Source organism: Stegostoma tigrinum, chromosome 35 (assembly GCF_030684315.1).
Source record: "Stegostoma tigrinum isolate sSteTig4 chromosome 35, sSteTig4.hap1, whole genome shotgun sequence".
NCBI lineage: Eukaryota > Metazoa > Chordata > Chondrichthyes > Orectolobiformes > Stegostomatidae > Stegostoma > Stegostoma tigrinum.
Window position 1 is genome coordinate 13,672,859 of NC_081388.1, and position 23,704 is coordinate 13,696,562.

A 23,704-nucleotide genomic window follows, 5' to 3' on the forward strand; every position below is an offset into this window, starting at 1 on the left:
TGAGTGCAGCCCCAACAACACTCCAGAAGCTTGTGGCAGCCTGCCTGATTGGTACCACATCCACAAGCATCCACTCCCTCCAGTACTGACACTCAGTAGTAGCAGCATGTACTATCTATACGATGCACTGCAAATATACTCAAATAGCACGTTCCAAACCCACAAACACTTCCATCTAGAAGTACAAGGGCAGCAGATACATGGGAACACCATCCCTTGCAAATTCCCCTCCAAGACGCTCAGCATCCTGATTTGGAAATATATCACCATTCCTTCGCTGTCGTTGGGTCATAATCCTGGAATTCCCTCCCTAAGGGCATTGTGGGTCAACCTGCAGCAGGTGGACTGCAGCGGTTCGAGGAGGCAGCTCACCATCACCCTCTCAGGGACAACTAGGGACAGAGCAATAAATGCTGGCTAGCCAGCGATGCCCACATCCAACAAATGAATAAAAGAAAGGTTGACTCTTAACGGTCATCTGGGCAGTTACGGACGGGCAATAAATGCAGGTCTAGCCAGCGATGCCCTCATTCAGCGACTCAACAAAAACAAATGTATGTGTGGAAGCAGGCCATTCAGCTCATTGAGTCCACAGTGACCCCCCAAACAGATCCAACCTATCCCTACATTTTCCATGGCCAACCCACTGATCTTGCACATCATTGTGGACTGTAGGAGGAACCTGGAGCACAGGGAGGAAACCCACACAGGCACTGGGTGAATATGGATAGCCACCCCAGATTGGAATCAAACCCAGGTCCCTGACCACTGTGCCACCCCAGAGGTGTGTTAAGAACATCCCTGATTCAGGAAAAGCATCCAGATCTGAATCTGCACGGCAGATTCACAGTCTGCTTTATGATTTCAAAAAATATATTCGGAAAATCTCTTGGCGTGTGTACATTGTCACAAAAGCAGTTCGGTTCTGCGTCGAGGAAACAAAGGTGGGAAGTTTTACTGTCCAAACAAACCAAAGGGCATCTCTTACACAGACAAGACGACACCACAGCCCCAGGCACATGGGTGAGTTTGCTGGAGAAGGAACTGGCTTGTATTTCCTTAGAGAAAGAATCGTTTTGGACCGGGGCATCGACTACCCCTCACCGCCCAGCAACAGCCGGAGCCCGAGAACCCCACTTTGCTGATCGAGAGAGGGCAGTAGATGTGAAGTGGTTCAGTATTGAGCTACAGACTGTAGAGTGAGGAGCAAATTCACCTTCCCCACCACCCCGCCCCCCCAACCCCGGCTCTCCCCGGAATGTGATTGGAGTCTGTTTGAAATTGTCTCTACGATGCTGTGAGAGCCGATTACCTGTGACTGATCTCGATTCCCCCCACCCACCCCCTTCCTCGTATCGGAACAAAAGTCATGTCTCGCCCAGCCGGGGCAGGTGTATCGGTTACTAATCGGAGACGTATCGAATCGATTAGTCGCGGAGGAGGAGCAGGGGCGGCAATGCTGGAGGTGGCCACCGATTCCGGGCTCTGGGCGAGGGGGAGAGCGGACCCCGGCTCCGGTATCGGTGCAGGTATCGGCGCCGATGTGAACTTCACGAGCGACGAGAACCCCCCGTTCCTCACCGACTCCTGGTTGGTGCCTCTGTTCTTCGCGTTGATCATGTTGCTGGGACTAGTCGGAAACTCGCTGGTGATTTATGTGGTCAGCAAACACCGGCAGATGAGGACAGCCACCAACTTCTACATCGGTGAGTATCGATTAGAATCGGGGATTTCCTCAAAAACAACTCGTACACGACGGAAGCGAGAGGCTTGTTTGCGAGGAGTCCGGTCTACAGTGCAGGGGAAAGGCAACATTTAGTGCCTTTTTAGCCAGATACCTAACTAACCTGTGATTTAAAAAAAATTTCAAATATATATTTTGTTTCTTGAAAAATCTTTATTCATAGCCACAAATACACTTTGGTTCTGTACAGCAGCAATTCAAAGAGACAAACATTGGAGTTTTGACTCTGTCCCAATAAACAAAGGCATCTCTAATTCGAGCAAGCATTTAATTACGTATATTTGAGGCATTGGGAGGGATAACTGAACAGACCCCCATTTACCTTCAGCAGGAAGACCTCAGATAGTGAATGGACCTCAGATAGTGGTCTTTCCCCACTGCGCCTTGCAGCCAAGCAGCTGCCCCAAGCTTTAATGTGTCCATCAGCAGGGAACCTCGGAATGTGCCAGTCTGCAACACTTGGTCAGGGTCAACTCCTTGTTCTAGTCATGGGCACCTTACCCTACTTCTCTCACCAGCTGAGGTTACCATGAAAGATTCTCGCTTGGAGCCTCTCCCGTTGCCTGAGGCGTGCTGACCCACACGTTAAACCACCACCCAGGGTAGCTTTACTTTATCCCTGCTGCGGCACAGACTATGTCAAGGATTTAGAGGTTAAATTAAAGGACAGATGATTGACCTTGGCCTATAGTGCTTTGAGTCTGGATGGTGGTGGGACTTTGTGAGATATCGAGTGCAATTCTAATGCACTACGAAGGGAGCATACACACACAGAGAGTGGCTCAGTGGTTAGCGCTGCTGCCTTACAGTGCCAGGGAACTGGGTTCGATTCCAGACCTGGTGACTGTCTGCGTGGAGTTTGCATGTTCTCCCCGTGTCTGCACGGGTTTCCTCCGGGTGCTTCAGTTTCCTCCCACAGTCCAAAGATGTGCAGGTTAGGGGGGTACTGGCCATGCTAATTTGCCCCATAATGTCCATCTGGGTGGGATGCTGTTTGGAAGGTCACTGTGAGCTTGACTCTACATTGTAGGGATTCTGTGAAGTTAAATTTTTGTTGCACTTTTTACAATTTTCTAGTCAAAATATTTTGCAATGTTATGAGTAAAGTTTGTCTTTGGATGAAGGAAGAGACCATTCAAAAATACTGTCAGGTATACTGTTCATCCCTCTCATTCTCCCTGAACTAAACTGCAGATGCTGGGTGGGTGGAAATTTTAAGGCTATGATCAGTAGCTTTATTAGTGAAAGGTAACCAGGGCTGTGCGTGGAAGGTGAGTAAATGGAGTTGCACATATTAATTAGGATCAAGAGTAGTTCTTTTGAGCCCACGAGCCTGCTCCACCATTTGATAAGATCATGGCTTTCCTGCTTACTCCACATTCCCACCTAACCCCAATAACCTATCGCAACCACCCCCACCTTGCTTAACAAGTGTCCATTTCGCTCCACCTTAAAAATATTCAAAGACTCTATTTCCAGCCCTTTTTGAGGAAGAGAGTTCCAAAGCTTCATGATCCTCTGGAATGGGGAGGAAAAAACTCCTCAACTCTCCCTAAATGGGTGATCCCTTTACTGTTAAACAGTGAAAGTCAGTTGCTGATGATCAGGTCCATCGCAGCTTGTGGTGGGACGGACTCAGAGGGTGTTGCCAGGGCTGGAGGGATTGAGCCATAGGGAGAGGCTGAATAGGCTGGGGTTGTTTTCCCTGGAGCGTCAGATGCTGAGGGGTGGCCTTATACAACATGAGAGACATGGACAGGCATGAGAGGGATGAACAGTATACCTGACAAGTTGTTACTGTGCTGTACCTCTCTATGAATCTATGACTGAATGAAGTACTCCTGCTCCTAATCTTTCTAAAAAAATGTGCATTCCTCTCAAATCACACCTCTCTCATCACTGATCACAGTGTTTGTTCCACTGGCTCAACCGGGAAAAAGGCAAACTTAGAATGGACCAAGAATCTCTTCACATTGACAAATAGTGCTCGGAATGGGCTCTTGGCTGCAGAAGAAACAAAACTCTTCAGTTCAATTAAGGAAACATTTAACAGTGTGAAGTTGCTAACTGCAATACTCACTTGCACTAAGCCCCAGTTTTAAATGTGAGAGTCACAGATTTAAAGACTCATAAATATTCAGAACAATAATTTCTACAAAACTTTGCGAAAACATAGGTTTCTATTTAAAAACTAAGCAATTGGTGTCAAGTATCAGATATATGGTGACTGCACTTATTAGTACTCATGGCCTTGCTGAAATCCTCCCATCAGAAAGTCTATTTGCCCCAACAGGTTTGCTGGAAATAGTGCTGTATTCTCTAATCAATTGGAAGAAGAATAACTGCTACAATGTAAAATCTCAGTTAACAATACTAGGCCAGCACTGTAGGAGAACTGCACTGTTGGAAGAACCATATCTCAGATAAGATGTTAAACCAAGGAGCTGCCTATCTGCTCAAACTAATCCAAGAGATCCCATTGCGCGATTTTAAAGACCTGGCGTTCCATGTCAATATTTATCCCCCAACTAATATCACTAAAAACAGATTGCAACCATAAATTGAACCATTTTGGTTGAGCTGGTGTATCAGATGACTTCATTTTTCCAGTGATAGCAACTGTCCTTTTGAATACGCTTAATATAGAAGGTTAATCCATGACAGGCTATACATTATTTTTTTCTGATGAAGGGTCTAGGCCCGAAACGTCAGCTTTTGTGCTCCTGAGATGCTGCTTGGCCTGCTGTGTTCATCCAGCTGCACACTGTGTTATCTCGGATTCTCCAGCATCTGCCGTTTCCATTATCGCTGAGGCTATACATAATACTACGTTGAAAATCGTTTTCTCTACAGGAGTTTCTCAGCATATCCGAGACACCAGTTGGATGGATGAAGATGATGTGAATATGTGGATTGGTCAATAAGTAGAGTATGCATCCCAGTCTATATAAAGAATGCACCTTTATTAGTGTGGGACATGTTCCAATCCCATATAATCAAAGAGAGCAAGAGGTGCCACTGAAGAAATGATACCCCAATGGCAGTCATAATGAAGAGTCCAATTTGCACAGCTCAACCTTGGTAGTTTGTAGAGTTATAGAGCCAGAGCTATTCAACATTGAAACAGACTCTTCAGTCCAACTCAGCCATGACGACAAGCTATTTTATGTTAATCTCGTCCCATGTGCCAGCATTTAGCCCATATCCCTCTAAACCCTTCCTATTCATATACCCATCCAGATGCCTTTTAAATGCTGTAATTGTACCAGCCTCCACCACTTCCTCTGGCAGCTTTTTCCATACTCACACCACCGTCTGTGTGAAAAAATTGCCCCTTAGGTCCCTTTTAAATCTTTCCTCTCTTAATCCTCTGTCCCTCTAGTTTTGGATTCCCCTACCCTGGGAAAAAGACCTTGACAGTTCACCCCATCCACACCCCTCCTGATTTTGTACACCTCTGTAAGGTCACCCCTCAGCCTCCAACATTCCTCTGAAAAAGCCATTCAAGCATCATGTTAGTTTCAAATGAATTTGGTAGATGGTTAACAGGTGAAAAAGAGCTCTGTGAAGACTTGAAATCTGTCTGCTGCTTGCGGATGTTTTGTGTGGGTTCAATTAAACACTTCAGACAATTTGAAAGTTTTGACTGCATTCTTGAGTGTACATTTTTCTAACAAAGACACTTAGCTGGTTTGTTTTGTTTTGATTCATAGACATATAAAATAATGCAGACAGGAAAAAGGCAAGGTTAAGTTTTTTATTCAGAGGGTTGTAAATGCATCAGAATTTTATCACAAGGCGTAGTTATAGATAGGAGGCCCTGTGGTGTGTAGTGTTCGTCCCTCTGTGCTAGATGTTCTAAATTCAAGTCAAACTAAGGAAGGTTTGTTTGTAATGTGGCAAATCGGGTTGATTAGCAACTTGTAAGCCTTTCCAACATACACCAATGTGTTATTGACCAGACCAGAGCCCTTCAAAATATTTTAAGAAGGTAGCGCTTAAGGTAGAGCTTAACTTTTTCTTATTTTTAAGGCAAATGTAAAGTGCCATGGTCCAGATACAATGTGACTGGTCAAACTACATGATGTTAAGCAAACACAATTTATTTATACACTGCAGTTAAAATATGACCAGAGAAAGAGGAATTTAGAATAACTTAACTCTGTTGGAAAACTTAACTGAATAATAGATACAGCAACTATTACTAATTAACTGTTCCAACATCACATAAACACATCCCTTGGGAAAAAAAATGGAAAATTCACACACAGATTCTAACATGCAGTTCTCCAATACAGGGGGAAAAAGCATCATTAGAAAATTCAGAGAGAATAGTAGCTAGGAGACATTCACTGAAGCTTCCAACTCTGTCGAGACACCAATAGCTTCTGAAGCCACTCAGAAATCGTGATCTTTCAGACCTGGCCACATGTATTCAGGCGGCATAAAAAAAAAACCCAAGGCTCCCAAACTATTTACTCAAATGGTCCTAGCTAGCCAGCTCAGTACCGCTGCCTTACAACCTTTCTTCAAACAAAACAGGACAATATAGCATCTTAAAGTGACAGCATCGTCAGAAATGACAGTTGGTATAGAGTGGACAACTCACCTGGTTAGTCAAATGATGGAAAGACATTGGAGTTGCTACCATCACTATCCATAGCTACAACATGCTTGTAAAAGAGCCTGTTGACACATAGCAAGTCAGACTCCTGGGTGGGGTGCGGTAGGCTCAGACAGCTGGATGGCCAGTATGGATCAGAGATAGTAGGAACTGCAGATGCTGGAGAATCCAAGATAACAAATTTTGGAGTTGGATGAACACAGCAGGCCAAGCAACATCTTAGGAGCAGAAAAGCTGACGTTTCGGGCTTAGACTCTTCATCAGAAATGAAGGGTCTAGGCCCGAAACGTCAGCTTTTGTGCTCCTAAGATGCTTCTTGGCCTGCTGTGTTCATTCAGCTCCACACTTTGTTATCTTAGTATGGATCAGATCCGGGGTTTGAATCCCCACTCCACCTAGGATGGATGGGGGCCCTGCTTCCTTGACCTACCAGACGAGAAGATGGCAGTGCTCTGGGTCAAAAGTGCCTTTGGGTAGGGAGCTCACAAAGTAGCAAGGGAAAGGTAGGTGAACATTTGAAGTGATACAGAGTAATGGATAGAGAATGGGCCAGAGGAATTAGTTTCGGATTGGGCTTCGGGACACATGGATAACTGCCGCTTAAACGCATTGAGTGTTCAGCTAGGAAGCAAGGGAATTCCTGTCTGTTCTTGTATGTTTTTGATTGGGGAAACCCTCACTTGGCTGCAACTGTGACTGTCCTGGAGAAGTGGGTTCGCAATCCAAAATAAACTTAACAAATGAATTTGTTACTTGTGTAAAAGGTTACTGTGTGTGAGAGTCATTTTATTGCTGGGAAATAATTTGCTTTGGTAATGCGCTGGGTAACATGCGCTATCAGAGCAAAATGAAATTCCTTTCAAATTTTTCAATTGTAGTGTATTCATTTTAGATTAAATTTGCCTGGCTGTAGAACAAGTGAACATTTTTTGAGATACTCAAGAAAAATTGTACACAAGTAATGCTGTAGAACAAGTGAACATTTTTTGACATACTCAAGAAAAATTGTCCACAAGTTGTGCTTTCTGAGCTTCCGGTGCAAAATCTGTCAAGGAGCACTCTTACAAGCTGCAATGATAAATGCCTGAGTTGGTAGAAAAGCAATGGAACACTGTGTTCTGTTCACTGGGGTTTAAATTGCTTGAAATGCTGGAGCTGTAGAATGAGTGCTCAACCAGACAGGAAATTATGGTTTCAACTTGAGTCTTGGTGAAGTAAGATAGTTCATAGAAATCATAGACTTGAGTTGAAATCATCATCTCCTGTTCAGCTGAGCAATCATTCCACAAGCCCCAATGTTCCAAGTGATTTAAATCCCAGTGAACAGAACACAGTGTTCTATGGCTTTTCCACTAACTCAGGCATTTAGCATTGCATGACATTTTATTTGTCTAATGCCACTTGAACTAAATAAAACAATCAACTGTGTAATTACAGATTTTGCTCACTGAGTAATTGGATGTTGCAAATACAAATGGCTTTGAGCTTTTTAAAATATGGGTGATACCAGCTTAGGAAATAGGAGTGGGGGTAGGTCATTCACCCCCTCAGGTCTACCCTACCACTTAACAATGTCATGCCTGATCTTCTCAAGGCCTCAAACCAACTCTTTCATTCCTCGTAACACTCAACTCAACCAGAAATCTATCTACATTTTCTTTAATTATTTTGCCTCCACAGCTTTCTGGGGTAGACAATTCGCTACCCTCAGAGAAGAAATTCTGTGGCATCTTAGTTTTAAATTTGTGCCCCCTTGTTCTATAACCATGCCCGCTAGTTTGAGATTACCCAACAAGTGGAAATATCTTCACAGCATCTACTTGTCACGCCACCTCACAATCTTGTATGTTTCAATAAGATCACCCTTCATTCCTCTGAACGCTAATGAATAAAGGCTCAACCTGTTTAGCTGTACTTGATAAATCACCCATTTCATCCCAGGAGTCACCCTGGTGAATCTATTTGAACTGCTTCCAATGCCAGGATATCCTCTCGTAAGTACATAGTACTCCAGATGCAGCCTCACTGACACCTTGTATTGTTGTTACCAGGGAGAGCAAGAACAAGATGGCGGCACTGGCAAGATAGGCCACACCTGAGCTCCTAGGCCTGCCTTCTTTCCTCCCTTCTTTCCCTACCCTTTTTGTCTTCTTTCTTATGCCTTTTCTTCATTTACTTCTGGTCGGCGGTGCCAGAGGGCGAGGCATCGTGGAGGGGAGTGGGACTCTTGGTGTGACAATGGCCTGGTCTGGCGGGGGAACTGGGGATTCCTAGAGTACAGGAGCTGGTGACTCCTGGCTATTGGCGAGGGCCGGGGGCTCCCCAGTTGCGGGCTGACCGCTGGGGTTCCAGCTCAGGGCCTAGAATCAGTGGCATTGGGGAGGTGGTCCCAGCGACAAACAGGTGGCACTTGACGCACGGCACCTCCTAACTGGTGGGCGTAGAACACACTACAGCTAGGCGGTAGAGGGGTGGGGCCTGGGTGTTGTTGGTCAGCTGGCTGTGGACTCATGGTGAAGTTGGTGGTGGGGTGAAGATGAAATCTTTCTGCTTTATCTTTTTACTCTTAAAATATTCAAACTGGCACCAGATTATGGCAACGGTCGAAGCATGTCGCTGTAATTTACTGCATTGCTCACTGTAGAGTACAAGTGACAGTAAATCATCATCATTTATTCAGTCTGGGGAGATGGATGGTATGGCCATGCCAGGTCACCAGCTGCTGCTCATGATGGCGTTTGCTGCTACCACCCTCATCAAATGTAAGAAATGACTTAGTTCAGTGTGGCAGTGGGAGAACCACTTCTAGAAAGGTCTCTTGTGGTTAACAAGTGATCCAACAAAATGGCAGCAGCATATGTCACTCCACTCTCCTCGCTAATTCTCTTGCTCTTGCTTCCTTTGCCCTTCCTTTATTTTTCTCCCTTCTTCTCCCTCTCTCTGTAGTAATTCTCTCCCCACACACCACCTCTTTTAACCACCTGCCTTCGGGAGCCACCTGGCAGGAGCTGAACGCGTGGGCTGTGTCTCGCAGCAACGGCGAATCAAGTGTGAGCCGGAGGGAGGGAGGTGGATCGAGAGTGAATGGGCAAGGGTGGGCTGGTGGCACCGGCATGATGAACGCTGGAGAACCCTGTGTGGAGCTGTGCCAGTGGAAAGTTGGACTCTCTCAAGTTATCTTTTCTTTCTTATTTTGTTCTAAGTTAATGTGAATGTGTATGTAAGGCAAAGGTACACACTTTTTCACTGTGTACCTAGGTTTGAATCCTGCCACAGCAGATGGTTGAATTTGAATCCAATAAAAATCTGGAATTGAGTCTAATGATGACCATGAAACAATTGTTGATTGTCGGGAAACACCCATCTGGTTTGCTAACATTCTTTAGGGAGGAAATCTGCCATCCTTACCTTGTCTGGCCTACAGACCCACAACATTATGTTGATTCTTAACTGCCCTCTGGGTAATTAGGCAAGGACAGTGTGATGCCATAAATGAATATTTTTAAGAAAAGTACATCATGCCCCCAGCAACACAGACTCCCTGAATGAACAAGTGACACGCCACTTACTGATTATTGCAAGAGAGTCTTCCAAATGTGGGAACAGGAGGAGGCCATTCAGCCCCTTTAGCTTATTCCACCATTCAGTGAGATCATGGCTGATCTGTAGCTTAACTCCATAAACCTGCCTTTGGCCCATGTCCCTTAAAACCTTTGCTTAACAAAAACTCCTCTCTCTCAGATTGAAAATGAACAACTGATCCAGCATTCATTTATGGAAGAGAGTCCGAAATCCTGGTTGTGTGAAGGAATATTTCATTATTTTTGAGTGGCCCCGCTCTGATTTGGCAGTTTATCACCTTAGCCCCAGAGTCCCCACAACAGATGTAACATGAAATAACAGAATTAATAAGAATTAATATTAGAGGCATTTGGATCAATTGTAATTTATTGGATATTGACCGACAGTGAACGTCATCTCCTGGGGACTTTGCAGCTGTTGTAGGCTTTTGGAGATAATGGGAACTGCAGATGCTGGAGAATTCCAAGATAACAAAATGTGAGGCTGGATGAACACAGCAGGCCAAGCAGCATCTCAGGAGCACAAAAGCTGACGTTTCGGGCCTGGACCCTTCATCAGAGGGTGATGAAGGGTCCAGGCCCGAAACGTCAGCTTTTGTGCTCCTGAGATGCTGCTTGGCCTGCTGTGTTCATCCAGCCTCACATTTTGTTATATTGTAGGCTTTTGGAGTCCAATTTTGCTAATTTAATCAAAGCTTTCTGCGCTAAGTGATTCATGATTGTATCCTATGTATTGTTTACACAGTACTGGAATCAGTTGCAAAAAGTTCCTTGATATTCTGGCAGTGATGAATGAAAATCTTTTACCTCACAGCAAGAAACTGCTTACAGACTGATGACATACTCAGTGTAGAATAGAACTACGCACTTGCAGATGCGCTGACAAAGGAGTTTAAAAAAAACCTTTTCTTTGAATTTTTTTAAATCTAAAGGAAATTACAAGCATCCCTTAACATCCTGTCTGTTAACATCGCATGTCAGCCAGCTATCTCTTTGTGACAAGAAACACTGAGGAGCAGCTGGTAGCTGTTTAACCATGAAGGGGTAGAGGGGATAGCATCACATAAATTCACAAAAGTGGCAAGAAGATGGGCCCATTTTTAAAAGAGTGGGGTAATGTGGAGAGACATCAGAAACATGACCAAGTTGGATACTTAGAGATGAGAAATATCTGTTCAACCCATGACAATACAGGACCGTTTCTGAAATCATTCTAGACTCTTGGAGAGAACTTGCATTTATATAGCTCCTTCCACTTCCATAGAACATCCCAGCATACCAGATTAGCAAGGAGCTACATTTGCAATGTAAACACTGTCAGACAAAGAAATGTGGCATCCAATTTGTACGTTACCATTTGTGGAAACTTGTTACGAGGTGGACATTTTAGTTGCTTTGGTATTCCTTGAGAATGAATGTTGATCAGGGCAATTGGTTTGAGTCTGCATTCAGCAGGATGTTGCAGCTGATGTGGCATAATATGTGTGTACCTGAATATTCTGGTATTGAAGAATCCAACAAACATTTGTTATAACTAACTATTGTGTCCCAACATTTCATTCCTCTGGCACATGTGTGTTTGGGCTAATATTGAGCCACTAACTTACAACAGGGGAACACGCTTCTAGTGAAGTGTCATGCTTCAGGTGATCTGGGAGTACGATGGAGTACGAGACCTTTTATACCTTCGGATCACTTAGTGTTAATATCAAGAGTCTATTTCTTAAAGGCAAATGGATATACTGACTATGAGAAATTACAGAACAGTGTTGCCAATTACACTACACTGTTCAGAAAAGTGCCAAAGGATCTTTTATCTCCAGGTGAACTGTTGGGCCTTTGATTTATTCTTACATTATTTTCTTATCTGGGTCACACTTCATGTGCAGTGAACCGCTCGCTCCTCAGTCCAAATATGACTGCTTGTCCACGTGACCAACTTCATGGGTTTCCACACAATGAATTAGGATGATGCATTAGGGGATGATTTCATGCCATTGGGCAGAGCTATACATACAAAATATGTGCCCCGAATATTGTCCTCCCAGAAATCCCAGGATAGAAAAGGCAGCAGGTGACAGAGAGACCAAAGCACAAATTGTGCACCTCATATCTCACCTGCACAAGAAAGGAGAGCGCTCGGTTTTCCCTTCTTTTCCCTACATTCCGTCTATGTTAAAGAACTGGGTAGTATGCTACAATTCCAAGCTTAAGAAACTGATACTTTTCCTTTCTATACTTCCAGCAAATCTAGCAACGACAGACATCATCTTCTTGGTTTGCTGTGTTCCATTTACAGCCACACTTTATCCGCTGCCCAGCTGGATATTTGGAGACTTCATGTGCAAATTTGTCAACTACTTACAGCAGGTAATGAGTAGCCATCTCTAGTTGACCCCTGATTAACAGTGGATTGGGATTGGTCTCTGCTGATATATTGAAAGGATTCAGCAATATGATCTGTGAGCTGGGTAGTGTTATGATCATACCTGGTGGTAATACAGAACAAGTCAAATCCAAACCTGGCTAGATAGATCATAAGATTATTTTTTGCAGCTGGTTCACATGGTGGATAGTATGAAAACATATTCACAAGAGGCTGCCAGGGTTCTTGAACTAAAGAACTTAATATAAAAAAAAACTCAAGTTCAGAAAACTCTTAACATAAACAGCAAAACAAAGCAATATCCTTCATAAGTTCTCAATCCCAGTGCAGTGTCACTCCTAACTTGATAGAGGTGTGCAAAATGATCAGAGGTATAGATAGAGTGGACAGCCAGAAACATTTTCCTAGGGTGGAGGTAGCTATTACAAGGGGACATTATTTTAAAATGAGTGGAGGTAGATACAGGGGAGATGAGAGAGGTAGGTTCTTTACTCAGAGAGTGGTAGGAGTGTGGAATGCATTGCCCCAGAGGGTAGTGGAGACGGGCTCATTAGGGGCATTTAAGCGGCTATTGGATAGGCAAATGAATGACAGTATAAGGTAGGGGTGGAGGTTAGATAAACCTGAGGATTAGGGTAAATGTTCGGCAGAACATCTGTGCTGTATTATGCTGTTCTATGTTCTATGTTCGAACTGAACACATTAGTTTGGACTGACAAGTTATAAAGGCACATTGCTTAAACTTGGTTTGTATCCTATTACGTGGAGGAGATTGAAAGTTGATCTGATTGGGGAGTTTAAAGGATATAATAGCGAAAACCATTTCCTCTGGAGAAGGTGGAGAAATGATTAAACACAGGGATTCAATCGTAAATTGAAGCTAGTTCAGGAAATCAGGAAGCATTTTTGCACATAAGAATGGGTGTAGAAATCTGAAACTTTTTCCCCAAAAAAAGGCTGTTGCCTGGAGGAGACAGATCTGTCAGCACTGTGAGTTTCACTGGGTAAGGGTTTCGAGGGGTACCGTAGGTAACTGGTCTACAATGCAGGCCAATGGCCAATTGCTATTCTAATGGTCCTTGGCAAAGGAGGAAGGAGATGTGTTCTGGGCCAGACCAGACCTTCTCAAAGTACTTTAGAAGACCTTATCTTTTTTCTTATTTTAAGGCAAATGTGAAGTGCCTTGTTCCAGATGCGATGCAACTGGGTCAAACTGCTTGACATTATACAAAACACAATTTATTTAAACACTGTAGTTAAAATACAACTGAAGAAAGAGAAATTTAGAATAACAACTCCATTGGAAATAACCGAATAATAGAGACGGTAACTGTTACTAATTAACTGTTCCAAGATAGTACTATCCCATAAACACATCCCTTGGCAAAAAGGAAAATTCACAAAAATAGATTAACCCAGTGGCAGAGAAAAGCCCCACCTTTTAGCTGTAAATGAAAGAGGGAAAAGATAACTTTTACTCCTTCAAGCCCATAACACAATTGCTTAAAGTGAAAACTAAAAACTAAAACAGAAACTAGAAATCCTGGTCTAAGAGAGTTGGCCACAGTCAGCCAGGCTGCTTCTATTTTTTCAACTTTTAAAAAAATCCCAAAGTCTCACAAGCTATTTATTTTCTTATAGACAGCTCAGTACCTCTGGCTCAATCACCGTTAAAAAGAACAGGAACAAAATAACCTCTTAAAGCCACAGTTTTGGCACCTGAAATGGTGCAAAAAGCCAGTCCAAATGTAACACCTAATGTGTCTTGCTATTTGCCCCCACCTAACCCAAACACCTACCATCTCTACCTTTTGCTTTAGGTGACTGTCCAGGCGACATGTATCACGCTCACTGCGATGAGTGTGGACCGCTGTTACGTGACTGTTTATCCACTCCGGTCACTGCGTCACCGTACCCCGAGACTAGCAATGGCAGTCAGTGTGGTCATCTGGATCGGTGAGTGTGACTAAAAACTGAGTGACATGCTGATGGTGGGGGAAAGGCACAAAGAAAAACATTTGGAGGGATATGGGACTAGTTTAGTTTTGGAACATGGTCAGCATGAGCTGGTTGGACCGACGGGTCTGTTTCCCATGCTCTGTGATTCTATAGACAACATCACTGATACGCAGAGGATTCTGGGAAGACACAAGGACAAGTTAACACTTTGTTTTTCTGCCCGGAGCTGGAGGTCTCCATCTAGCATCCCTGCAGTGTGGGAGGAGACCAATCAGTCCATCACAGCTTCACCAGCCCTCTGAAGAGTATCCTTTCCGCACCCAGCCCCCTACCTTATCCCTGCATTTCCCATGGCTAATCCATCTCTGGACACAATAGGCAATTTAGCAAGGCCAGTCCACCTTACTTGTACATCTTTGGGCTGTGAGAGGAAACTGGGGCACCCAGAAGAAACCCATGCAGATGCAGGCAGAACACACAAACTCCACGCAGACAGGCACGCGAGGGTGGAATTGAACCTGGGTCCCTGGTGCTATGAGGCAGCAGTGCTAACTGCAAGGCCACTGTGCTGTCTGGTCTAGGGCCTTCCAAAACACAGAAGGATGATGGCTGGGAACTTGGGTAAACATATTCTTTCAGATGAGCAAAGTCCTGGACCAATGGGACTTGCTAAGAGGTTGATAGCAGGGAACAAAGGAGATGAATGGACCTGTTTGGTTATGGGATGCCTGTGCAGTGACTTGTATTACAAGGCTTTTATTCACACTCTATTTCATGATTTGGAGGCACCTCCTACCTGTCAGTATGTTTTCAGCCATGATTTTTTGGCGTTGGCTCTCAGGGGTAGCTCCCACACTGGGCTCCGTCAAGACCAGGCAAGGTAAACAGTTCAGCAAAATTGTGACCTGGGGCTGTCAAGCAATTTATAACCAAACACTGGCGAGAAAAGTGAGTGAGGGTTACTTCAGAGATAACGGGAACTGCAGATGCTGGAGAATCTAAGATAACAAAGTGTGGGGCTGGATGAACACAGCAGACCAAGCAGCATCAGGGGAGCAGGAAAGCTGACGTCTCGGGCCTAGACCCTTCATCGGTTCACTTTACTGCCATAGTCAAGGATTACCGAAGTACCTGTGTTGAACTGGGAGAGATGTAGCTGGCCATGGGGAGCGAGACGCGACTTGGCTGTGATGATGAGTATAGCTAAATAAGTTTCTTGCTTTTTAGGGTCTAAGTTAATGTGTTAAGAATAACAGGTTATGAGATGATGATTAGCAAGGGTCAGTCAGAAATAAGAATTCTGACTGACTGGCATGACAAACTACGCATCCCAAAATACTGGGGAGGTGGTGGCCTAGCGGTGTTATGGCTGGAATATTAATCCAGAGACCCAGACAATGCTCTGGGGACCAAGGTTTGAATCCTGCCATGGCAGATGGTGGATTTTGAATTCAGTTTTTGAATAAAAAAGGCCTGGAATTGAGACTCTAATAATGACCATGAATCCATTGCTGATTGCCAATCTGATTCACTATTGTCTTTTTAAGAAAGGAAACTGCCCTCCTTACATGGTCAGGCCTACATGTGACTCCAGACCTATTGCATTGTGATTGACTCTTAACTGCTCGATGGCCAATAAATGCAGACCTAGCCAGCAATGCCTTCATCCTGTGAATTAATTTTTAAAAAAGCTTCACATAATTGGCTTCCTTAGTTTTGCTGTGGTGTGGCAGCCATCTTGTAGTGGCCATTTTGAGGTGGCCATTTTGGGGCAGCCCACAGCAATGTCCCACAGGCAGCACTGAGGTGACTGGAGTATTGGGCAGGGCAAGGGCCTGCTGTTTTGTTTGAAATAGTGCCTGTGGCCTCTTTGACGTTCACCAGCGCAGAAGAAGGTCCTCAATTTAACAGCCCACCTGAACAATAAAGCAGGAGTCTTCGTAAATGTGCCTTTGCCAAAATAAATTGCACCTCAGCTCAAAAGAGGAGACATTGTGAAGGATTAGCAGAAGGTTGGAATGTGTTGTCAGAGATATACAGGGGCGGAGAAATTGAGGGAGGAGATTCTAGAATAGGGAGCCTATGAAGACATACCCTGCAGTGGTTCAATTATAAATCTTGTGTCTCCTTCTGATCTTCACACTGCTGCATTACCTTGAGATTACAGATCATAGGATTAATGGAATCCTCAGTGAAACACAGGATTAAATGGGAACATGCCTATCACTTTACAGGGTGAAAATTCTCAGTAAGAGTTAGGTTTATCTGCTTCGCCTTTAGCTGTTCTTATTCTGAATTTTAAACCTTTCACCTCTTGTCACCCTCAGATTGATACTTGGTTTTGTTTCCTTTATCCAGGTGCATCTGTTCCTCATTTTTGACCTTCTTTTATTTTGTTCTCCCTTTGCAGGCTCCTTCCTTCTGTCTGTCCCCATGGCAATGTACCACAGATTGGAGCAGGGCTACTGGTATGGGCTGCAGACTTATTGCATTGAAGCATTTCCGACGGTATTGCAGCAGAGAGCCTTCATTGTGTACACGTTTGTCGCAGTCTACATGCTTCCCTTGCTCACCATCTGTGTGTGCTACACTGTCATGTTGAAGCGAGTGGGCCAGCCCATGGTTGAACCCATCAACAGCAACTATCAGGTAAAGAAAGCTAGAACGTCCCTTTATCAGGTGCTTCCTGAGCTATCCCAAAGACCTTCACAAAAGTCTCCGTTTGGAATTCGGGAAACACAATTGGGAGGTGAAAAAGAGAGGGAGAGACTGAGGGGGAGCGGGGAGAGAAAGACTGGGGAGATGGTGAAGAGAGACTGAGACTGGGGGCGGGGAGAGGGGGAGAGAGACAGAGAAAGACTGGGGATAAGGAGAGCGGGAAGTGAGGGGGACAAAAAGAGACTGGAGGCAAGGAGGTTGAAATAACTGCACAGAGGCTGGTATCCTGTCATCAAATCACCCTTCACTTACGAGCACACAGTACACTGGCTGAGACCAGCCAGCTCGGAGTCAGTCCTCAACCAAGGAAATTCTAATCCCCTGGTTACATTGGCCAGCCAAGGCTTTCCTTACTGGCCCAGGTTTACAACTCCAACCAAGAACCTTGCAGTTAACAAGGTCCACCTGGTCACAATCACTACGTTGGAACAATAGAAGCAGCCTGAGTGGGTGTTGTCGAGCTCTCACAGATCCTGAATTTAGTTATCTTTTGGCCAATGTTGCTTGGCTGTCAACAGGGTTCAACGACAGGGAATCCCTTCTGGCTACTACACTCTCTCTCTAAGAATTGTCTTTTGCTGTTCTTTCTTCCTGAATTGGAGAACTGCTTGTGAGACAGTCTGTTTTCTGCTTTCCTTCTCTCTCTTTTTGCTTTTTGTCTGCTCGAACTATTCCTTCTTTATGCCCCCTTTTCCTCTGCATTCAGTCGTGAATGCAACTTTTTCATGTTCAAGCTGCTTCATTTGCCATTGAATTTTAACCATTTCCAAAGATTCCAGTGGCAATTCTGGCAATCGCAAATGTCGAGCTATCGCTGCAATTATCTCTCCTTTTTGCATGAAGGAAGGCAACCCCGACTGCAGCGTGCCTGACAGTTCCAAAAGCCTTGCTTTAGTCACTTTCTTTAAAACTCCCAATGTGACCTTCTCCACCCCTAGAAACCTTTAGTGACTGAAAGAGCCGCTACTACAGAAGGCACGCTCTGTGTAAACCAACCGAATTCAACACCCGAAACAAAAGATACGAACACTGAACTATTCACAGCCTTTGAGCCCAGTCAGCCCAAACCCAACCCAGGAATTAAAGATTTTGATCCAGATAAGAACGGTCAATTTGCAGTGGACCCTAGCAGACTTCCTCAAAATACATTTAGAAGGTCCCTTAGACTCAACATTTTCTTATTTTAAAGGTAAATGTGAGGTGCTATGCCCCGACTGCAATTCAATTGGTCAAACTACTCGATATTAAAAAAATACAATTTATTCAAACACTATATTTAAAATGCAACAAGAAAAAGAGGACTTGGAATAATTTAACTTTATTGGAAAGCTTAACAGAAAAATAGATTATCTGACTACTAAACAGTGACTGTTCCAATATTTGATGATACGAAGGTGGGTCACGTTGTAGACAGTGCGGAGGGCTGTTCTAGGCTACAAATGGACACTGATAGGATGCAGGGCTGGGCTGAGAAGTGACAAATGGAGTTTAACCCTGAAAACTGTGAGGTGATTCATTTTGAAAGGATAAATTTGAAAGCAGCATTAACGGAAAGATTCTTGGCAGTGTGGAGGAACAGAGGGCTCTTGCGGTTCATGTCCACAGTTCCCCGAAAGCTGCCACCCAGGTGGATAGAGCTGTTAAGAAGGCGTACAGTGTGTTACCTTTCATTAATAGAGGGATTGATTTCAAGAGCCAAAGCCTGGTTCGACCACATCTGGAGTATTGTGTCCAGTTCTGGTCACCTCATTACAGGAAAGATGCAAAAACATTGGAAAAGGTGCAGAGGAGATTTACCAGATGTTGCCTGGAATGGAGGGAAAGTCTTGTGACGAAAGGTGAAGCAAGCTAAGGCTTTTCTCTTTAGAACAATGAAGGATGAGAGGTGACTTGATAGAGGTGTACAATATGATCAGAGATATAGACGGAGTGGACAGCCAGAGACTTTTTCCTGGGGTGGAGGTAGCTATTATGAGGGGGCATAGTTGTAAAGTGAGTGGTGGTAGATATAGGGGAGACGTCAGAGGTGGATTCTTTACTCAGAAAGTGGTAGGGGCGTGGAATGCATTGCCAGAGAGGGTAGTGGAATCGGCCTCATTAGGGGCATTTAAGCGGCTATTAGATAGGCATATGGATGGTAGTATAAAGTAGGGGTGGAGGGTTAATTGACCTTGGGATTAGGGTAAAAGTTCAGCACAACATCGCGGGCCGAAGGGCCCGTACTGTGCTGTACCGTTCTATGTTCTATAGTAACATACCATAAACACGCCCTTGGCAAAGAGATAAATTCAGCAACAGATTGTCCCACATGCAATTCTCCAATCCAGGAGGAAAGAAAAGCAAAAGACAATTCTGAGAGAGAGTGTTGTAGACAGGAGACATTCCCTTCCTTCGAACACTGAGAGCCCAGCAACAATGACCGAAAACTAACCAAAATCCAGGATCTGTGGGAGCTTCATCACACCCACTCAGGCTGCTTCTATTGCTCCAACTTTAAAAAAAATCCCTAAGGCCTCACAAGTTGTTTATCTTCTTGTAGACTGCTCAGTATCTGTACCCAAACTTCTCTCAAAGAAATCAAGACAAAATACACCTCTTAAAACCACAGCATCATCACAAGACAGAGAACCTGGGGGCAGGGGAAGAGACAGAGAGAGAGATGGGGATAGGGAAATGGAGAGAGAGAGAGTGACAGAGACTGGAGATAGGGAGAGCGCAAGAGGGAGAGTGAGACAAACTGGGGATAGGGAGAGGGGGGAGAGAGAGGGAGAGACAGAGGACAGAGAGAGAGAGGGGGGGTTGGGAGAGAGAGAGAGAGAGTGAGGCAGAGAGACAGTGAATAGGTAGTGGGGGGAGAGAGAGAATCAGGCAGAGAGAGAGAGAGAGAGAGGCTGGAGAAAGAAAGAATGGGTATAGGGAGTGGGGAGACAGAGACAGAGGGAGAGATGGGGTTTGGGAGCGTAGAGAGAGACTGGGAATATGGAAGGGGGCGAGACAGAGATTGGGGGAAAGAGAGAGAGAGACTGGGGATTGTGAGAGGGGAGAGAGAGTCACAGGGAGAGAGGGAGACACTGAAGATAGAGGATGTGTGGAGAGAGAGGGAGAGAGACTTGGGATAGGGAGAAGGGGAGAAAGAGTTACAGAAAGAGAGGTAGAGACTGAAGACGGGGTGGGAGAGAGAGAGAACGAGAGAGAGGATAGAGACTGGGCACAGGAAGAGAGGGAGGAGAGAGAGAGAGAGAAAAAAGAGAGAGACAGGGGATAAGAAGGGGGTAGTGAGTGAGAGAGACTGGGGAGTAGGGACAGGGTGAGAGAGATAGAGAGAGAGAGACTGGGGTGGGGGTGAGGAGAGAGAGAGAAATGGGGTTAGGGACAGGGAAGAGAGCAAGAGACTGGGGATAGGGAGAGGAGGTGAGAGGGCATGACTGGGGGTGATGGGGAGAGACTTGGGGGCGCGGGTGAAGGATATTATGAATAAAGTATTTCTAAAACATTTGAAAGGGACTAAGATTGGTCCCAATGGAATGGGGTTAGATCCTGTTATGGTGGTGGTTGAGTTCAATACCTCACACATTGTCTCACCTATTGCGACCATCGTGGCACTGTGGGTTAGACCAACCTCTGTGAGAGAACTCAAGGAGAACAAAAGATTCTCAACAGGAACTACCAAGCATTTCCAAGGTTAAAGTTGCTCTTTCAATACTTGAAGAGGCAGGAGTCTATCAGCTTGGTACCAGCCTTGTGTAAACAGCAGTCCCAATACAGTGCACTGTCACTACCAGAAATAACACTTTAACTTCACGTTGATAAGTTTCCTTTCTAAGATTCTGTTGCTATTTTGATTGTTTTGTTACAGTGCCCACCTTTTGGAAAGGATTAGAAAGAGATTTACTGGCACACTGAGCACTGGTATTTGGGACGCCTGGGATCCATTTGATGAAATGGGTGGCTAGCACTGCCTCCTTACGTCGTGATCTTGATCCAAGAGATCCAAGTTTGATTCCTAACCTTGTGCGAATGTCTGTGTGGAGTTTATACATTCTCCCTGTGTCTGCGTGGGTTTCCTCCAGGTGCTCCAGTTTCCTCCCACAGTCCAAAGATGTGCAGGCTAGGGTGGGTTAAATCGCCCGTAGTATTGCCCAGCATAGTTGGGTTATCCATGAGGAATGCAGGGATAGGGTAGTGGCGTGCGTCTGGGTCGGATGCCCTTTGCACTGTTGGTGTGGACCAAATGGCCTACTTCCACACTGTAGGGATTCTGTGAAAGGAAGATGAAGGTGGGACCAGGACAAAATTACGTTTGGATGACATTTAATTGCAACTTATTGTGAAATAAGGAAATGCTGTCTGTTCATTCCCATGTACTCTCTTGCAGCAGGTCCCCCACTTGTCAGAGAGGTCGATTGCTATGAGAACCAAGGTAACCAAGATGGTGGTGGTGATTGTATTGCTGTTTACCATCTGTTGGGGCCCCATCCAATTCTTCATCCTCTTCCAGGGTTTCTACATCAACTTCCAGGCCAACTATGAGACCTACAAGATCAAAACCTGGGCCAACTGCATGTCGTATGCTAACTCTTCAATCAACCCCATTGTCTATGCATTCATGGGTGAGAGCTTCAGAAAGTCCTTCAAGAAAGCTTTCCCCTTTATGTTTAGGAAAAGAGTGAGAGACAGCAGCATAGCCAACGGCTCCAGAAATGCAGAAATGAAGTTTGTCACAGAGGAGTCTTAAGTTCTTCGAAGATGACGACTTATTTGAAAACCATAGAATTATCATTTACCAAATGGCAAACAGAAATTCCTTGTTATTAACTTGTAATGCCTGTTCTTGGAAATAATGAGCCTGATAATGACATTTGCCTAAATTTTAGATCAAGATCTTGTGAGTAATTTCCATTTGGAGGCGAATTTACTATTCAGCCCGACAACTTAATTCAGCCTCGATGGGCTGAATGGCCTCTTCACTGTGTGACTCTAAGCCCATTCTCTCCGCGACTCATCTATCGTACTGTCCACTCAGCCCAACTGATCTGTTTTGGAGTTTAGCTAATCCAGTGATCTATTGCAGCTGTATTGGAGCTCCCTAACTCTCTTGTCATCTATCCGACCCAACTCACAGTCAATGACAGACATCAGTCATCTAACTTGCAGTGTTCAAATGAAGTGTGACTGCATGGCTTCTTGTTGTCAAGTAATTGTGTCAACTCCAGGACGATTACCCTCTAGATATTCAAAATGCTTTGTCAGCCAAGACTGGAGCTAAACAGGAAGCACACTCCAAACTGTGACATTCTAGGTTAGCTACGGGATTAATGGAGGGGAGGAAGATGGTAAAAGTTAATAACAGGTTGCAATTTATGTGTCGGGGGCAAGTGGGTCAAGCATCTTTGACTTGTGCCTGAAGAGACAACTGCAGGTGGAGGTGCCCCATCAGAAAAGAGGTTGCAACGTATTGTGTAAGAGGGCGTTTGCATTCGCATTTACCAGCAATTGTCTTTTACACCCTCTGCACTTTTAAAGGCAGTTAGTTACTCTTAACAGTGTACCTTCTTGTTGTAACTTAGAAATATTCCAGCCATTTTATGCTCAATAAAGGGTTACCATCAACAATGGAAATGCATGATAAAATGACGTGTGTTTTCAGTGATATTGTCTGGAATCTAACCTTTGTTCAGGACATTTGCTTGAGTACCGCAATTGTTTTCAAACAGCATGGGGTCTTGTTTTAACACCTATTATAGACCAGAACAAACCCCTCAAAACATTTTAAAAAGGTAGCCTAGACTCTAACTTTTTCTTATTTAAAGGTAAATGTAATGTGTTGGGTTCCACATGTAATGTGATCAGTCAAACTACTCGATGTTAAGCAAAACATAAATTTATTCAAATACTATAGTTAAAATGCAACAAATGAAAAAAGAAATTGGAATAACTTCACTGGAAAACTTAATAGGATAATGGATATGGTACCTATTACTAATTATCTGTTCCAATATAGTAACAGCCCATAAAATGGCAAATTCAGAAAACTGATTGTCTCATATGCAACTCCAGCAGCTTGGGAGGAAAAACATCCAAAGAAACTCTGCGAGAGAGTAGCGGGGAGGGATGTACCACAGCAACTGCTGCTACTGAAAACTAGGAAGCAAAAAATACCCACCCATTCAGGCTGTTTCTATTGTTCCTACTTTAAAAAAAAACCCAAGGTCTCACAAGCTGATTACTCCAGTGGCTCTGGTAGACAGCTCTTCACCTTGGTTTAAAACCTCTCTTTAAAAAAAGACACACTAGACTTTTAAAGCCAAAATATGAGCATCCACCTCATCAGCCACACTGAAGTGTCAGCCTAGATTATGAGTCCAAACATAGAGTTTTGAACCCATAACCCTCTTACTTTATTTTTCCAAAACTTTATTCATAACATCTTGTAAAGCATTTTAGGTGAGTGTTCACAGCTGACATTATATAAAGTACAAATCAAATCCTTTTCTTTCCATACCATTATGTTACTCAATACATTTACAATTACAACTTGCATTTAGAAGATTCATTGCCGGTCTAACATACAGCACAAAGTATTTTTTTCCCCAGCTTCCTGACTCTCAGTGTAATGTAGCTGAAAGACCTTTAGACTCTTGTCTTTCTCCACTGCCCCAAGCTGTACCACTGAATATGTTCCAATCTGTAAC

General features: G+C 44.2%; 1 protein-coding gene across 5 annotated transcripts; it reads left to right on the forward strand.

Moving 5' to 3' along the window:
* Positions 1-603: 603 nt before the first annotated feature.
* On the forward strand, positions 604-22,631 carry LOC125447572 (G-protein coupled receptor 54-like). 5 transcript variants are annotated; one of them, XM_048522083.2, is made up of 6 exons: positions 604-1,706; positions 12,195-12,319; positions 14,156-14,291; positions 16,705-16,943; positions 21,391-21,432; positions 21,511-22,631. In XM_048522083.2, the coding sequence occupies exons 1-6, from the start codon at positions 1,370-1,372 to the stop codon at positions 21,745-21,747; spliced, it is 1,116 nt and encodes a 371-aa protein (XP_048378040.2). In that variant the 5' UTR covers positions 604-1,369; the 3' UTR covers positions 21,748-22,631. The 5 variants fall into 5 exon arrangements, with proteins under 5 accessions (XP_048378040.2, XP_048378038.2, XP_048378041.2 ...); XM_048522081.2 differs by having other exon boundaries at positions 606-1,706; positions 21,388-21,432; XM_048522084.2 differs by lacking the exon at positions 21,391-21,432 and having other exon boundaries at positions 606-1,706.
* The last annotated feature ends 1,073 nt before the right edge of the window (positions 22,632-23,704 follow it).

Coding starts and splice junctions, on each gene's coding strand:
- LOC125447572 (XM_048522079.2), top strand. CDS start 1,370: ATGTCTCGCCCAGCCGGGGCAGGTGTATCGGTTACTAATCGGAGACGT. Junction 1,707..12,194: donor AGCCACCAACTTCTACATCG/GTGAGTATCGAT, acceptor CTATACTTCCAG/CAAATCTAGCAACGACAGAC. Junction 12,320..14,155: donor TTGTCAACTACTTACAGCAG/GTAATGAGTAGC, acceptor CTTTTGCTTTAG/GTGACTGTCCAGGCGACATG.